Source organism: Cavia porcellus, unplaced genomic scaffold (assembly GCF_034190915.1).
Source record: "Cavia porcellus strain 051 isolate PalLab524CR breed Dunkin Hartley unplaced genomic scaffold, mCavPor4.1 scaffold_8, whole genome shotgun sequence".
Classification (NCBI taxonomy): Eukaryota; Metazoa; Chordata; class Mammalia; order Rodentia; family Caviidae; genus Cavia; species Cavia porcellus.
Genome location: NW_026947491.1, coordinates 64,665,233 through 64,684,595, shown reverse-complemented (window position 1 = coordinate 64,684,595; position 19,363 = coordinate 64,665,233). Strand labels below are relative to the sequence as shown.

The window sequence follows — 19,363 nt, the reverse complement described above, 5'->3', positions numbered from 1 at the left end:
ACAAAAACTTTTATAGACAAGGAGATTATACAGAAACCATTGTTCATTTTCTGTTAGTTGATTCTAAATACCCTGTAATATTGTCATTCTCTTGAACGGTTTTACATTGTCTTGATTTGTTTGATGCTACAGTATACGAAGTTATACTCAAAGATTTCAAGAAAAGAGACACTATGATAACTTCTTTTATGTCGGGATTATCTTGTGGTGAAACACTATTTTGCTTAAATGGTTATGTTTTGACCTGCGCTGTTTTGTTGTTATGCGCTCTTTTATCTCAGTCTCCTTTTTTTTAATTATTTACTTTTTCATTTTTATCCTTTTAATTAAGGGAGAAATAAATTTAAAAATAGCAGAATATATTATAGTAACCCACTTTGATTTCCTATTAACTTGATTTGAAACCCTGTATTGCTCTCACCATCTTGTTTTGACTGATTTTCCTCTATTCCGTTTTGCTTGATAGTACCAAGTTCGAAAGTATAGGCAACAACTGCAAAGACAAGATTCATTATGACGCCCATTCTGGTTGACTCTTATCTTCTTTTGAAGTCCTTTAATGTCTCCAATGTTTTGGTTTTATTGTTTTGTTCTTTACAGTTTTGTTCAATTTTATTATAACTGATGATATATGCAATTCTTTTTAAGATAGCAAGAGGCATTTGGTAACCATTGTTGATCACCTTGTATTTTGTTTTTATATTATGTATTATGTCCATCCTTTTGATTTGACTGACTCTGTCCCATTATGTCACATTTGGTTTTACTCTCTTCCAAAAAAAGTTGTAAGAACTGTGGGAGTAATAAAACCCAAAATGTGTAATTGTCATTGTACAAAAGAAAGAAAAAGAAAGTGCTCTAAAGGACATAACTGCATGTATATTTAAGTGTAGAAGATATTACTGAGTTTTATTGGATCATTGAACAGAACTGTTTACAGTCTCACTGTGTGAATGTCCACTCTATATGCTTTAATTTTGTAACTTGAACAACTATTTCCAAGATGACAATATGTAATCTATTAACTAGTTATTTCCTACTGTTTATTTTTTCTGAAATTCTATATAACTTATATAGAATATATAAGTTATATAACTTATATAGAATATATAAGTTATATAACTTATATAGAATATATAAGTTATATAAGTTATATAACATATAGAATATATAAGTTATATAACTTATATAGAATATATAAGTTATATACCTTTTTCTGTTTTTTTCTTTTTTCTCCTTAAATAAAATAAAATAAAAAAGCAGACACAAGAATAATAGTCCCCTAAAGACACCCACTTCCTTCCATCCGGAGCCCCTATGTTGCCTTTGCCAACATTGACTAGCGGTACGGATCTAGAGGGGAGAAGACCATGGTGAGTGAACCAGGTGGCCCCAATCTAAACACAGGAATGCTCAGGAGCACAGGGTCCTCTCTAACCAATGTCAGTGAGAGAGACGGGACAACAGAAGAACACTCAAGAGAGACCAACACTGCTGGCTTGCAAGATGGAACTGGAAGACACGAGCCAGAGAGTGTTGACACTGTAGACGCTGGAAAAAACCAGGAAACAGATTCTCCTCCTAGTATCTCCAGAAAGAAAGGAATACATTCCTGCCAAACTACAGTGATACCATTTTCTTACCAAAGCTGGCCCCCTATTAACCCTTTTCCTCCTCTCCACTTGGCTCACTTTACCTTATCCTTCAAGACTCACCAAAAGCTTTACTTTGAAAAAATCTTAATTTTATCCAAATAGGTACTACATTTCCAAAAAGTTAGGAGGATCATTATTATACTGTTAATACAACAGGAATGATGGAATTAGTTAATCACTATTTGATGCAGTAGAAAAATAAAGCACAGTAAAATTGCTTTATCACTGATCTGTAAAAAGGCTACAGGCGTTCACTAGGACCTATCTACACTCACATCCATTGCCTTTACCTGAGTCCTCCCCTTTCCTGGTTGGACAAGTATGTGTGTGTTCATACGCACATATACACACACATACACACACACACACACACACACACACACACACACTGAGTGAGCTCACACATAGCCTCGTGGAGCTGAATCTCAGTTTGTGGCTACCCAGAGTCACCCTGACCAGGAATATATTCATTCTGGACCAAGAGTACAACCAGGAAAGAGACAGAGACTACAACCAAATAATTTCAAGGGAAATTTAAAAGACACAGAAGTTTCCAAACATAGAATTTAAAGCCAGAATTGAGGTAGAAGGACTAAATAGCAGTACTCATGGAATTATGGTTTTAAATTTTTATACACAAATATTTTGACACTCCTTTTACTAAAAAATGGAAGTTAATTCTTCTCTTGAGTAAAAGCTGAGGAGTTCCCACTCAAAATAGAATGTGATCAACATGACTCATATTTGATCAAGTCACAAAATGCATTACAGACTGTTCTCTCTCTTTGTGTCTCTCTGTCTCTGTCTCTGTCTCTGTGTCTTTCCTCTCTCTCTCTCTCTCTCTCTCTCTCTCTTTCTCTCTCTCTCTCTCTCTCTCTCTCTCTCTACTTTTTGTGGAAGAAAATCCAGAGGCTCACATAACTGCCAATAGCCACATTGAACTGTCTTGGAAGGAGAATCACAAGCTTTCGACAGCTGCGGACCCAGCAAGCTTCTCGACAGTAACTCACAAGAGCCCCTGAGTCAGAGCCACTCACCTCAGCTGCTCTCAGCTTCCAATAGAAACTATGAAATAATACGTACATGTTGCTTGAAGCCACAAGTTTGGATAATTTATTAGACAGCAATAGATAACCAATATGCCAAGATACAATGCATATAATAGATTACAAACTGAAAGTCAAGATCCACACTCAGCCTACAAATATATTTTTCTTGGTTTATTATGTTGTTTTTTAATAACCCAAAATCTAAAAATCTTTAAATTTCATTTAGAAATCTAGATAGTCTATTTCAAAATTTCAGAAGATCTAACAACACAAAGCCTTGCATCCATCCTGGTACCCAACAGTGAGACAATCCCCTGGTTCACAGTGTCCCCACTACTGTCTACCCATACCCAGGCTAACAGCAAGGGTCACTGAAAGTGTTTCTATTGTTGTTTATCTCTTAGGAGAGAAATAGTTCATAATTCTCATATCTTTATTGAAGGTAGGAAGCATATACTGAAAAGGCTTTTAGAAATCTAGGAGAAAACTGATTTCTTGGTAGGAGTAAAGAATATTCCCCCATATCTAATATGCCATTGATGTGTATCTATACCATATACATGCAATCTAAGATCCCCCTTTTATTCTTATGTAGTTTTTCTCAGTATACAACTCTTTGCTCCTTGTAGATATATAAGGTTCCTAAACTTTTTTGTCTGAATTCTTTGATACGTGGCCAAAGTAAGGCATAAGAGCCTGTTAGATCTAGCTCTTCAGTATCTTAAAGTTAGCAACTAATATCATAATTTTTCTCTTACACTGTTTACTTGTTCTGAGAAGAACCTTGGTGGTACTTTCTATGGACTGTTCCCAGTTTTGTACTTAGAATAATTGTCAAAACTGAGTTTCTTACCTTTGAATCATATTGCATCTAACCACAATCATATCAACTAGCCAAACTGATAATTCCAAAGTACAATTTCTACTTTGCATTAAATACATACCTTTTTCTGTCACTAATATTTCTGTGGAATTCATCAAACCATAGCACATATACGCCAAATATGACCCATCACCAGCTTTTATAAATAAAGTTTTATTGGAACACAGCCATATTTATTCATGGTCTTTACCTGGGACTATTTTTGCAACACAGTGGCTTAGTAACTGTAACTGTGACAGACACTATGTGACTCACACACTAAAATATTTACTTTCTAGCTCTTGTATCTAGCTGACTCCTGAACATAAAGGATAAGATACAAATATACCAAGCCAAGCATGGTGGCCCACTCCTGTAAACCCAGCACTCAGGAGGCTAAGGTAGGCAAATCACTGCAAGTTCAAAACTAGCCTGGGCTACAAAGTGAGTCCAAGACCAGCATGAACTGCATAGCAAGACCCTGTCTCAAAAAGACAAAAAAAGATACAAATATATTGAGGGTTGATAAAGCCAAAAACTTTACTGTGATTCCCAAGAACACCCACCCTTAAGTAGAACCATGCTACCTTCAGAATATCAGTCTATCATCCATATTTAATGAATGCAAAGCTCACTTTGCAAATTAACTCACCGTGGCAAGTTTCTGAACATCTTCATCTGATGCTCCCAGAGATGCCAGCCCTATCTCTTGTGAAAACTGAGCAAACTTGGGATCTGCAAGTAGTGGAACGTGCCCCAGGAGTTCATGGCATGTGTCTCTGATAAGAAAAACATCACAAAGACATGTTACACGTGAAATTTTAAACTACCACTGGTAGAACAAGAATGAAAAGTCCTAAATATAACTTTGCTATTGTAATTAATTAGTATTAATCATACTGTAACATGTTTGAAATGTAGATGCTTCATCAGGATATGGCAGCCTAAGTTATGTACTATAAATTAAGCTACATAATTACTACTATGTTCAAGGACTTACTATATGCTAAGCACATTGTGTTTTATTACACATATCTTTTAATACTAAAGACAATCTAGTACAAGATCCTACAGATCAGGATGGGCAAACTACAGCAACAGCCCAAATCTGGTCCACTGCCAATTTTTATAAATAAAGTTTTATTGGCATCTAATCACACTTAGGCATTTTTTGACAACAGCTGCAGAGCTGAATAGTTGTGACTGAGCTCACATGATCTTCAAATCCTAAAATAATGACTAGCTGGTCCTTATGGAAAGAGTTTTCTGACTCTTACTGTGGAGGGTGCTAAATTAAATTTAGGCTTCAAGGTATCTCCATACTCGAGTCTTTTATGTAACAAACTGCAACCCAACTTAGTATACACACTAACTGAAAACCTAACTCAAGTATATATTCCTGCAACAAATAACCAAATCTTAGTCCCAGCACCATCAGTCATGACAGGTGGCCAAGTGAACCAAACAAAGCAAAACACTGTGACCAATGAAGCCAACTCTACAGGTCATTTCCATTTTCTGCCCATGTTGGACCATGATGCGACCCTGGAAATTTTTGACCTGCTATGAGGCTAAGGCTTGGCACATTCTAACATCACAAATAAAAACAAATTAAATGTTTAAGATAAATTTGTTGTGATCTTGTTTTTTGACAATAGTTATGAAAACAAAATTAGGATTCAGTTTTTCCAGGAGTTAACCCCTTGCCTTTAATTCTTAAACTGTGCGGCATCCCTCACTGTTTCAGAAGGCCTTGAAAATCAATAGAGAGATGCATTACCATCATTAGAGTGGCTTTTCCATGGAAAGTTTGTCTTCTATAATATAAGAAACTCCCTTGAGAAAGCACCTTGGAAAACTTTCCTAGCTCCTTGCTCTAGTAGCTGAACTAGATAGCAATCAAAGCTTGGAACCAGACTCTTTTGCCTGAGCTTCCAGTTGGAACTAGATAAGTGGGCAAAGGACAGATCTGTGCCACAATCAAACAAGGCAAATGACTTCCTGAGTCACTGCCATGAATAATGAACTGTTCCCAGATTCCAAACTACATTGGAATGAATTCCCCCATGACTCTCTGGGCATGGATTGAGATGCAGCAATATTTTGTATTCTTGACAAAATAAAATTATGCAGGTAGTGACTGAAAGATATTTCTGATTTCACCTGTGATCCTCTGAAGTATATCACTTCAAATAGATGCTGTAATACTAATGCCAGATGCTACAACCATTATTATAAAGATAAAACACTTTAATGGTCATAGAAGTGAAGCAAGTGAATAGAAATAAAAAGCATGGATTTGATGCCCATATAAAATAGATGACTTCATTCAATCAAGAAATCTTGTTTCCACAATTGAAACTACATTCCCAACCTTTGGTCAGGCACTTCATAGACAAACCAGATTGAAAGATCAGAGCCAAATATGAATAAATGGGCAGGAATGAAAGAAACTCCAAATACATCCTCTGATAACTATGTGCAAATAATCTCCTTTTTTTGCACATAAACTGAATTCGCAGAAAATAATACACAGTGGTTGTTCTCTAATCACATTGCTTAAGGCAGAGAATCAGACTCACCGGATTTAAAAAAATAAGAATTTAAATATTATCCAAGCCTCTTGTTTTAGCTAAGAGGAAATGAGAAAAAGAGAAACAGAGAATGGAAAAGAAACATACTGAGCTATTATGTCCTGGGTAAAGTACTAAACATTTTCACATCACATTAGTATTTTAATCTTCACTGAAGGGGAAGCTTTACAATAACAATTTTACTAATGCAGAATTTAAATTTAAGGGAATTTAAGAATCTTTAAAGTTCACACTTTTAGCAAGAAACAGAAAGATTTGAAATCAAATTCTTCTGACTCAAGAGCTGTGTTTTTTCTCCATTGTTTCTCTGTCTCTATTGTCCTAATTTGCAGACATGGCATAAATGAGAAGAGGCTCATCACTAAGGCCTATAGGGGAGAGTTTAATTAAGCTGATTAGTGCAAGAAAAATGTAGTCACTATGTCCTAAGTCTCTTTACCTGCTACTCAGTAGTTGTCAACCCTCTAAATCATTTGAGGTGCATTTTTTAAAAAGTACATGACTAGGTCTCACCTAAGACCAATTCAACCAGACTCTCTGAGATATACCAGTGTCTTTTATGCTTTCCAGTTGGTAAGATTCAGCTGGTGATGAGACCCTGTCCATAACAAATGACACAGAGAGCTCTTCTAGATGCATTAAGTGACTAGTACTGTATCTAAAAATAAAACTGAGTGTGATTATGTGATTTGGGGTTAAGTTTAATTTCATTAAAATTGCATCATGGTACTGGAGAATAATGAAAGGCGGTAACCTTTCAAGGTGGTAATGAAAGGTGGTAACCTTGCCTGAAAAGCAAATAGGCAACTTCCTTAGTTACTTTCTCATTCCAGCACAAAATACTTGACACCAGCAAGTTAAAGGATTGCAATGGTGTATTTTAGTTCACAGTTTGTAGAGGTTTCAGTCTGGCTAGCTTCAAGACACAGAGGGATGGCAGAGGAGAAACAGTTCATGACAAGGCAGGTAGGAAGCAGGCATTCTTCCTTCTTTCCCTTTCCATCCTGTCCAGGCTACAAACCTATTTGTTGGTGCCATCCACACCCAGAGTAAGTTTTCTCCCCTTAATAAATCTATCATCAACATCCAGAATTATGCTAATCCAAGCAGTGGGCTAATCCAGTATCACACATGCATGATCTAGTATTGCACACCTATGATATAGTCACTCCAAAAGCCCAGCCTATGAGCATATGAGACTGTCAGGGGACATCTAGATATAAGACATAACAATAACTAACTGTTCTTAAATGTGGATCCATTCAATTCAGTTATAAGTCTAATACATGTATAAGAAGACAGGACCCTGTGAACACCCTATCACTTTTTTGATATCTCATGCAGTCTACACTGATGTTAGAATTAAGATCAAATAGATCACATGGAAAAATTTGAATACTTTCTCCCAAAAGTCCCTGATGCAAATACAATAGCACACCTACAGATCTCAGAAAACATGGTGAAAGTAATTCTAAATTAAACCAGATGACAAACTCTAGGAAAATATGAAAATGGTATCGCTCACAGTATAAATAAACAAAGTGAGCAGGAACCATATGAGTATTTTCTACTGGTCAGTAACTGTGCAAGGTGCTTCATAATGTAAGAAGAGAACAGAATAAGTCATGACTGCCATAGTGGTGCACCCATAAGTTCCTGGTGCAACACTTGATTTACTTTTGAGCTTGCTGAATACTTTTTAAAAACTTTTGCAGAAAATATTCTTTTACATACCCATGTACTAATGGAGTCCAAAAACCTATTGGCTAAAGGTTAAAAAAAAAAAACTGGCAGGCTGGGGGTTTAGCTCAGCGGCATAAGTGCCTGCCTTGCAGGTGTGCGGTCGTGAGTTCGATCCCTGGTACCGATAAAAAAGGAAAAAGACAAAAAAAAAAAAAAAAAAAAAAAACCTGGCAGTTACAAAGGAAAAAATACTAGAGGTCCAAAGATGTTAAGGAGTCAGTTTTCTGCAGTACAAAAGGAGCTATCAAACTTAGACATTAAATGAATGTGCTATTTATTATCAGAAACATATAACTCATTGGGAAACTTAAGAATCCTAAGAGCATTATGATGACAAAGTAATCTAACTATACATAGGATAAAAGAAATAATGAATTTTGAAGGAAAAAAATACAATAAAACGGAATAAATTACATTGTGTCACTAAAAACAACAGCCTGAAGCAAGATGTCTACCAGAAGTATTAATGAAACATTAGGGGCATCCTTCACTCTAAGTAGAAACAATTGTGCTGTATTTCACAAGTCTGTGTTGTCTTTTCATCTCTGTCTCCAGGCAGAGACCCTGAGAAAGAGCTATCCCTTAGATGCCTAAAAAGGTGTTAGTGTATACAGTAATCACAGTTCTCACAGGCCAAGGCTCTAAGTTTCTGTATTTCAAGACCAGGAATAAGGTGATTATCTTTTATGCCTTTGGTGGAATGATATTATTCTCTCTGCCTCTATCTTTAGCTAAAACACAAGTAGACAAGGGAAACTATCGTGTCCAGAAACATTAAACAAAGAGCAAAGAAAGACTGTTAGCATAATAAAATGATTTATTAACTTTGACAAGTTTACATTTTTCTTTAGGTTCTTTGAAACTGAAGGACTTAGCAACTGAGTTTATCATCATTTTGGGAAGGGGCGTGAGAAGTTCCAGGTTATGACGAGTCTGAGGGAAAATACAGACTTCAAAATCATCTCTCCAACCTTTGTGCCAATTAGCGTCTGTTAAGCCAAAGTAATGCTATATCACTTCATTTTACAATGTGTAAATGCTACTGCTGTTGTGTCCTGCATGTAAAGTAGTTTAGGACCCTTGTGTTGGTTGTTTATTCACAGCTGGACCCCTGAGTATCTAATTATGAACAATGTGAGTCTATAACTATTGCCTTATCGCACCAGATCTCCCTTAAGAGATTCAATCATTTGGTCATAATTGCACCTGTCAGCACACGCTGCCTCCAATCTCTACATCAGCAAACTCTTCTCTTTTTAACTCCCATCGCTTTGATGCATTTTCACCTGAATAATGCTTTTCAGAGCCCTTTTCACAAAACTCTGTTCATTGGAAACGTAGGCCCTTTCAAAACTATTAACACCGTAAAACATCATGTCTCTTACCCAAAAAAAAGCTACAACTGATATCAGACACTAGACTTTTGCTGCTCTAAATTGGAATCTTTGGTGATAAGCCCTGTTAGAAAGATTCTAAAGCCTGCTGAGATAGGCACACAAAGAGACCTGGGCAAAATGTCTCCAGGGAATTCTTAAATCATTCTAAGAAAGTTGTGATCATTTTGCTGCAGGGAAATAAGGATCCTGGTTGTTAAGTTCACATTCAAAGTGAGTCTGGCATTTTTCTCCTCTTATCAGTTTTCAAAGCTGACTCCTCAAGCTCTGTACAGAACAACTCCTTTTCAGTTTTGCTGTAAATTAAAGCCTTTAAGAAGCAGTGAGTGAGCATCCGACATTTGCTTCCCATCCCAAATCAGTGCATCTGTCTTTTAAAACATTTTTCTATAGATTTTGTATGTGCCGCATGACAGAGCCAACACTTCATCTAAATCATGAAGCAAAGGAAACAAAGATGAGTGGGAATGGGGAGAGTCTGCATTGAAGAGAGTGCAGAAGGATTAGCTTGGAGCCAGGACAGGGCTTTCCTTCAGCCTGCACACAGGAACGATCTGGGGTACCCACCAGGATACACAGCAACATCACCTGACTTAGTTTGTTTTTACTGCACTAAGCAGGTAATAAGAATTAATTTAGTAGTAAAACAATTTTTCCTCAGTACTTGCTTTGAAGCTAGTTTCTTTAGTTTAGATTTCAAGTAACATACTCTAAAATCAGGTTCAGTAATATTTTCATCAGCTCTTATGATCACTTCTAATATCCCTGTTATAGGATAGATAAACAAATGAAAAAGACAAAAAAAAAGATAAACTCATGTGTGAATTTCTTTTTATGAACTGAGTACATGCATGTTGCCCTGGAAGAGATCTTTGCTTCCCTCCATAGAAATGGGAAAGAAGTCTACCAATGTTTCTCTTCACTGCAGTTCTTTTGAGATTGGAAGATAGTATTACCTTTCTAAAAGCTCAGTCCCAAGATTTATTGTATGCCTAATGTATACCAGGTATTTTATCATGAACCGAGAATTAAAAGTTTTAAAAGCCAATAATTTTGGAATTATTCCTAGAAAAATTTACCTTAGGATTCCATAAAAGGATGATCAAATAAGAAATACCAACTTTCCTGATCCAACAAAAAAAAAAAAAAAAATAGGTTCCGATGCTTTACAAGGGCACTAAAAATGACTGCAATGGAAATTCTGTTGCTATTTCACCAGTCACCCACCATTTCTGGACCATTCTTATTTCTTGGAGAAATAGGAGATATTCCACTTTTCCTCCCTTCCCCAATTTCACTAAAATTAAGGCAGCAACAAAATGCAATGATTAAAACATGTACATTGGTGTGCTATGGTACAGTTCATGAGTAGAATGCTTGCCTAACATGTGCAAGGTCCTGGGGTCAATCCTCAGCACAACAGGTGGTAGAGGAAAGAAAAAGGAAGGAAGGAAGAAAGGAAGAAAAGAAGAAAAGAAAGAGAAGGAGGCATGTCCCCTGGAGTCAGACCTAAGTCCATTTCCCAGCTTCCTGTGCAGACAATTGATTTTCAGCAGCACTGTCGAACAGTATATTCTGCGATGATGGAGAGATTCCACAGCTCTTCTCCCCAGTCCAATAAGCATTTGATAGAGGTGTCTGAGGACCACTTGAAATAATTACTAATTCTACTGAAAAAATGAATCTATAGCTTTCTTCAACTCTGCATAGTAAATGTAAATATTTGTTACTATATTGGGTAGCACAGAAAGCATTTTCTCATCTATAAAATGGAACTTGTAAGGGTCCCTATCTTTTGATATTCTTAAATAAGATAATCTTAAAACACATAAGCTTCTACAGGAAGGTATTACTAGTCACATTGCTTTGAATTGTATTTATATCTAAGCTTACCAGATTCCCTGTTAGCAGGTGTTTGTCACTAATGAGGCAGGAAGCTCCCCCAAGGCTGTGTCCTGCTCCTCTTTGCGAGAAGCCTGGCACATCAGAAACACCCAGTGACTGCTTTCTGAACTCAGCTGAGTAGAGCAGGTGTCGATGGGGCTCTACTGCTTTCCAAATAGAGGTGAATCCAAGTGAAACCCAAGCAGAGTTTTCCTAATTTCCAGTGTCACATAAGGGCTTTGGACCAGATCATGATTTTGCCACTCTATAATTGTGCAACCTTGGGGAAATTACTTGACTTCTTTGAACCTTGGAATTGCCATCTGTAAAATGGTGACAGTCCTCTGTACCTCACAGAGATCAGGGGAATTGTGCCAGACAAATAGAATATGTGCAGAAATGTCAGTGCATTTCTCTTTGTCTCCTGTGGTAACTTCTGTGGCTGTCCTGGGCATGGCTGTCATTCTCCACTCAGTAGTGAAGAGATGTGGGAAATATTACCTCTTTTTTTCCCTCAAATTCAATCATTTTGAATTTCTTCTTCTGAACTTGCAATTTAAAAATGCAAATATTCCTGAAAAAATTCTCTCTGGTCATCTCAGCCTTCCACACCTGAAAGTACATAATGAACTTCTTCCTGACTATAGGATGCTGAGGAAATATGAATTTTGATTCAGGTGCTGGTGCTTCTGAATGTTAACTTTGGATTATTGGCAATGCACAAGAAAGAAAATCTGGGTGTGAGGCAGGCAGGGAATGGAAGGAATCAGCTAAAATATAATAAAGGAAAAGAAAAAGGAAATCTACTGAAGCTCCATCCTAAGTCACGACAGAGAGTCTCAAAACTAGGGCTCCAGCAGGCACTGAGGCACAAATTTGGTTTCACAATGCACAAGTTTTAAATAATGTATAGAATTTTTTTAAAATAGACTGCATTCTGTTAGAGTGCTTGGAGCTCTTGAGACAACAGGCTCTGTAAAAAGTCTTAGGGGTTATTTTTTGCTTTTAGGCACTTCACAAAAACAAGACACAATATTATGATTGAAAACTTGGGAGTCCAGGTCTAGGCAAGTGGCCTTGTAACTAAAGATGTGCTGGAATTTTATGAGGCTCATCAGCCTCCACATGAATTTAAGAGGTGCTGAGGAAGAGTGGAGCTATTTGGTATTTATATCAAGCTTTTCTTCTGCCTGAAGATCAAAGCATTATTCCATCATCCTTCACATAGGGAGGTTAAATGGCTTCCCAGTGTCACATTGAGAGCTGATGGTCGGTCCTGGATTCCCAGGCAGGCCATGTCTCAGGTCCTTCTGCCTGAGAACCATGCATAGCAGTCTTCTATATGCATTGTTATGCCATAGTGAGGTCCTGTCCCTTCTTTGCTTGTGATACAGAAGATACTGCCTCCTGATAAAGGGGGAAGGCCTGCTAGACCCAGATAGATCAAAAGAGGAGAGAACAGTTGGCCCAAGGACTGAATGGGACAGCACAGAACCAACCTGTCCCTTGGGCACATAGAGCATTCAAAGTATTCTGGGTTCCAGTAGAGTACAGCCTCCAAACAAAAATAACAAAATGTTACCTTCAAATCTCATACACACTTTATAATTTAAAATTTTTGAAAAGCCATTTAACATCAGTATACCTGCAAATTTAGAGTTTTAGTCAACCTAAAATACAAGTTATCCTATAAATCCTGGCCCTGCTGTGTTACCCGAGGCAAATTACATACCCTCTCCACGCCTCATTTCCCCCTGCATAAACTCAGAATAATAATAGTAAAAATTCAAGGAGTTATTGTGAGTATTAGCTGAGTTCAAATATATAAAACACTTAAAATAATGCCCAGCTATCTTAATAGTAAGTATTCACTGCATATAGTAGAGGCGTCCATGTTTGTTATTAACAGGACAAGTGTTATAACTGCTACCTTTGTGGTGGTGGTAGTTGAAATTACGTATTTTGAAGGATGGAAGGGACAACAACATTTTCAGGTGTAGCCCACCAAACTTCTCCTGAGGGAAATGGCTCCTAAGCCATTTGTGTGAGCTCTGGGTTAAAAGGCAGAGTAGGAGACCAGATGGAATCAGCTTTGTGAGAACATGCCATGTGCTTAGAATTGCTGGTAATCATGCTGCTCCATGGTCCTGAACAGCAAGAATGATAACAGCACCATGAAGGAGGCCAGTGGGCCGAACAGGCTTGGCTCCAACCTTGCATGTCCTCCCAGAAAGAGAAAGTTTAAGTTAAACAGCATCCACAGGGGTGAAGGTAAGCAGGGAAAGCTTCAGCTCTATCTTCACAGCTCTGCACTAAGACTATGCCAAGACTTGACTTCAGGGAGGCCTGCCATTGAAAACACCCATAATGGCCAGGTCTTAAGGCAGATGAGTTTGCGCATCTAGAATTTCTCAGATGGGAGCAAGGAGAGAGTCAGAAAAGGAAGGAGATCGTATGTTTCCTCTCATTACAAACCTAGTGCGAAGCACCTGTTCAATCAAACAGCGGCAGCCAACCTTTCTTACAAATGTGAAAGCCTGTGTCTTTACCTGCTGATGTTATTACTTAACAAACGGGGATTAATGTCTGAATGCCAAGATAAGGAAATAAATGACATCTTTTGTCAGTTTTAGAGAGGATTCTATTCTAATAAGCAAGAGCTAAGCATAAAATTCACTCACTTTACTTAAAAAACTGATGAAAAATATCGTCAGAAATAACTCACTTTTATTTTTCTTATAAAATTGAAACACAGTCGTAATTATGAGAAAAATCACCTGACTGCAAAACCTTTTCTAAATTTTAACACAGTTATATTTAAAAATAACATTAATTGCCCCTAAACTGTTCAGCTGTGACAAAAAAAGGATTTTCCTTAATGCAAAAGCAGTTAGTTGTATGATGGCAATAAACACTGCAGTACTAATCAGTCCTGTTGTGAATTACTTCCTGCTGGCGAAAGTTCATTTTGGATTCAAAAAGTGCCATAACTGGAGCAGAATACATGACCTGCTGGTAGGGGTTGAATGATCAGACAGCTCAAAACAGCATAAACCTAGAAGTCTTAATTGGTTAAGTTCATACTGTGCTGTATCAAGTATATTTTTTTTACCAGTTTGTTAAATACAACATCTGAAACAGAAAACAGAATGGCTGAGTTCTTTCAAATGCTTTCCTTAAAACGTGTTTTAAAAAAGAAATTTCCAGTGTAAAATCACTTTATTGCTTTGGCAATATCTCCTCTGGAAAGGCAGATACTGTACTGGCTTGATCTCAAAGAATGATGTTTAAGAATGTATTTTTAGGATTTCAATTCCTGGTTACTTTTCCCTAAATAGTGGACAAGGGATAGGAGTGTCACACGATTGATAATATTTCATTCTTCCTCTAAACAGTAGGAGGGTTACCTCATATTGAACCATGAAAAGCCTGGGCACTTCTGGTTTCCAGCCTGAAATTTAGACTAGGGTTTAGCTAATACTGAAAAGAAAGGGCTGTATCGTCACGTAGATGTATGAGATGCGTGATGCTTTAGAAAACAGCATCTTCCTTCCTCATTGCCTAGACTTCTGTCACCCCATAGCACCTGAAGGAAACACAGGCAAAGGAGAATACAATCATTTCTTATTAAAGAGCTCTGTGTTTCTAAGGTATCGCTGGACACGGGGACCACAGAAGTAACTGCTATTCACATCCATGAGCAAATGTGCAAATGCAAGCGCAGTTAGCGAGCACTCAACATCTTTTTACAAAACACACCAGAGGCTGCTCTAAAAACTACAGAGAGTACAAACCACACCCCGCCCTTCCCCAAAGAAATGACTCATAAAGAAAAGTGAAGTGAATTAAAATGGAGCAGTAGGGAGTAGAATATAAAGAAATTTGAAAATCCAGAGCACTCTCTGAGAACCAAAAGTCTGATATCAGCAACCAGACAAAACCGGCCAAAGCGTTATCACAAGGGAGTAAAGAAAAGATTCCTCCTTCTAACTTACTTCTATTTCCTGGATGCCCACGACTTCCTTGAACTGAAGCTACCCTTGAATCTACCTTCACTGAATAAAAAAATCTCTACAAAAAATCCAGAACTGTTTCTCCCTTCCTGGTCCACTCTTCTCCCTAGGGAAGGAGCGGCACCCACTCCAAACATTGCCAACACACCTACCAATGTGACAGACCTGCACCAAGGCATGGCAGAAGTTGCCAACCTCATAGAATTTTTTCTTAATGTAATATTTAAAGATGTTCAAATGTAACTTTGACAATGACAAGGCGAAGTGTTTTATAAGGTAGGGCAAAGAGCTTTTCTACTTTTTAGGTATGATTACATTCAGAGAAAGTTCATCAGACGGGAAAATAAATGTACTGTTTTGGTTTTTTTAGCATTATGTGAAATATAGGCAGAAAAAATGCCTTATTCATGGAAGATGGCCAGCATCAGTCCCTGAATCAAATAAAGCTGCCAGGTAAGTGGAAGACAATCATAAATACAGGACTGCAGCTATTCAGAAAGGGTCCTACTGCCCCTCGGGGTGTGCACAGGACTTCATATAGACCTGCAGCATTGACTTTACATACCTCAGACTGCTTTGGGACTCTTGAGTGTATCTCAAGTCTGGCTCCTGCTGGTGATGAGGCCACTCCCAACTCAGTTCTACATATCAGGTTTAGAGCTTCACTCTACAATCAGTCTGCACCTCCTTGTTCATGTATTATTGCCTTTGACCACTGTCCTTGAGTCCATTACAATCTTGTGAAGGAGAATGACACATCAATAAATAACTACCAAGCAGTGTTGCAAGGGTAACATAGAAGCTAGGCAAGGTGCCATGGAGCAAGTCACTGCCTGGAAAAATTTTCACAGAAAAAGTTGCAACTGAGCTGAGTCTTAGAGAATGCAAAAGGTTTCACTCGAGTCATCCCAGGCACAATGAACCAACCATATATAGTGATGGAGACAGGAAGCTCAGAGGGATGGTAGGAAGTTCAGCATGACTGGAGCAGAGAGTTTCAAAGGTGCCAGGAGAAAGGCAGTATGGTTGGATTGATAAAATCATGAGATTTTGTTTCCCTAATAGAAAGGAAACAAAGGAATCTTATATTCAAGTTTGTGTTTTAGAAAGGAAAGCCTACAAATAGTTCTAGGAGGAAAGATAGATAGTTATTACAACTGCAAGTGGCAGGGAGCGTGTACTAGGGTACTCTAGACATTGACGGGTAGAAACCAAGAGTGCTGCTAACTGTCCCACGGTACTTGGGGCAGCCAGGACAGTCCTATATAGCAAAGAATTGTCTCGTCCAAGATAGCAATGGTGCCACGGTTAAGAAACTGTCCTAAAAGGATGAGGTGGCCAGAGAGCACATCATGCCACAGCCCAGAGAAATCTTTACCCAAAGAAGCAAAGAGCAGAACTTCTCAGTTACAAATGTTGGGTAACAACCACATGCCCATGAAACTTGATACTATGGATCCTTTCCTCCTTCCAATGGAGTGAAAAGAATGATTTTATTGCAGTGACCTTGTATTTGACACAGTTAATATTTTGTAAAGGAAATCATTTGTAAACATGGATACTTGGTTATCACAATTTTGCTTGAGATTATAGCTGATCAAAGAAGAAAGGTAGGTGACACTGAAGTGCAGGATCACTGCCTTCGGCACTGCCCTAGGGAAGCACAACAGCACCGCTCCACTAGCAGACCAAAGATCTTTAACCTGGGCGTAAACATAGGAAACTCCTTCCACCAGGAAAAAAACCAGGAGTCACAATTTTCCAGGACACTGATTTGCTAGGTCTTTCTCTACTGTCCTCCAGGCTAGAAAACTTTCCCCCAGGGTACCAACCCAATCTGCCATCACTTTTTAAGTTCAAGTCCCACTATTTGCCCATGTTCAGGGAACCTGGAGTCTTTAACACGTAAAATATAAAATCAAGCCAAAGTCATGCTTAAAACCCAAAGCATGTTGAAAACTGTGACAACAAACTACATTCTGTTCAGATCAAAACTGGAAATAAAATCCTTGTGTTGTTGTTGCTGTTGCTGTTGTTGTTTTTAGATAATGTAATTTTGCTGTTTTCATTTCTGTTTCTATCTGGGTCTTCAAAGCTTACCTTTGTCTCTTTAGTGCTGCCTCTAACATCACAGTTCAGCAATTGAGGGCAGTTAGTTGAAAGCACAGGCTCAGAACCAAACCCAGTAGCCAAGTTGAACTGCACAAATTGGGGAATCTGCCCTCTTGTTGGTTTTCAATTGAGAGAATGAATTTCATCACAAACACAGTTCCAATATTGTGCCCATAGATTCAAACTATGTGGTCAAGAATGAACATAGGACTTTGTAATAGACAACTATTAAAGGGATATCTACAAAGAATTTAGTATACATAGCACATTCCTGAAAGGATGTAATAAAAACTAGTAGCAGTAGTGACCTCTGGAGAGGATGAACCAAGTGTCAAGAGAACAAAGGAAGAAAAAGAACCCACTGTTCACAGTATATCCTGTAGTGCCCTTTCAATTCTGAATCATATGCATGTATTACTTGTTAATAAAATAATTTGTAAGAGATGAATGTTCTAAAACTCACAAAAAAATAACAACCTTATAGAACTCACAAAAAATAATGTTTCTCTCCTCTGACTTAGTTCACTCTTGTCTTGAATGGTCATAGACTCCTGGAATTTAAAAACAAAAAAACTCAAGTCTATTGCTGGAGCTTTGAATCCACTTCTGAACTACCACCCTGTGTTACCAACTACCAAGTGCTTCCTCGTCTACAGGTCCTATCCAGGGATACCTCCAAGGCAACATGCTCCAAACCCAAATTGTCCTTTCCCTCCTTTCCTCCCTACCCTCTTCCTTCTAAGCCTGACTCTTTTCCAAAGTTCTCAAACATTTTCAGAAATAACTATCCATTCATCTTTCCAATAAGGACCTTAGTGTTACCTTAGGAATCTTCCCTCTCTTGTTATAGTCCTGCTTATTCATCTCTTTTGGGATGAGACTGCTAACATTGCACATAAATATTGCTGAAGAGATCATCAAATAGAAGCTCTCATGTATTATCCCAGTGACCTTTCCTAGCATGATGCCTTATAAACTATAATCCTTTGCTGGAATGTGAGCTCCCTGGCTGAATTTTCATCTCAATCATTCACCCTTCTGCAGCCCTGACTCCAAGTCATCTTCCTGAAATACAGAGCCAAGCATGCTTAGGACCTTGGACAGCTCTCAGTGGCCCACAAAATGGTGTCTCCACACTCTAGTATCATAAATGAATGTTTAGAATGAACACTGAAGATACTTTTCATCCTTATCACATAAACTGTACCCTAGCTACTGTGGTCTATCAAGCCTTGCCATCTGATGCCTTCTTCAGGCCTCCACAACTTTTCACTTCCAGTCTGCTTAACTGGGAAAGCCTTCCCATTCTCTCCCACCAGATCTGTCCATAAATGAAATTGTTGCTCATCCTTCCAGACCTCTATTCAGATTATGCCCCACTGAAAAGCTTTTCAGGCCTGTTCTCTCCTCTGCTCCTTAACACTTTGTACACATCTGATGATAGCCCTCACCACACTCTTTCCCTCATTCCTCATTATGTTTCCATCTCCCCTGCCAGAATGTGAATTGATTTTTTTTAAAAAGCTACTATATTTTATTCATCTTTAAACACACTGCACCTCCTTGCTAACACTGCACATAAATATTCCTGAATGAATTGGCTGAAAGCACTTTGGTAAAATATAACACATTATCCCAAAATTTTATAGACCTACATGGCTAAAATCTCATTTCTTTGTGCTCTCTCTCTCTCTCTCTCTCTCTCTCTCTCTTTCAGTACCTATTGGCATGCTATCACAGGTCTCAGGAGGGCCAGTTATTCAAAGAGAACTAACTAAGTGCCTGCTATTTGTAAACAAGGCCATTTGTAAAGCTTCTGGGCTGGACTTAGAGATTGCCTTCTAACTCTGAGGACATTCCTTTGAGCATTCAGTCCACTTTAGCTTTCTTTCCCAAATGTCTTGAATTCTATAAGTAACCTTTGTTTCCCCTGCAAACATTTTCAGGGAAGCTGAACAGAACTGAAAAACAAAGTAGTGACCCAGCAGGGACCACCTGGCCAGTGACTCATGCCAGCCTAGCGGTAGAGAGGGGCTTCTGAGACTCGGTTCTAATTC

The 19,363-nt window shown here is 38.1% G+C and overlaps 1 protein-coding gene across 1 annotated transcript in view; it reads right to left on the bottom strand.

Annotated features, from left to right (window-relative positions):
- Positions 1-19,363, bottom strand: part of Tph2 (tryptophan hydroxylase 2) — a 95,712-nt gene that overhangs the window by 36,081 nt on the left and 40,268 nt on the right. Inside the window, exon 8 of the mRNA XM_003476021.5 lies at positions 4,219-4,345. Within this exon, the coding sequence (XP_003476069.1) occupies positions 4,219-4,345 (127 nt within the window). The remainder of the gene's footprint in view (positions 1-4,218; positions 4,346-19,363) is intronic.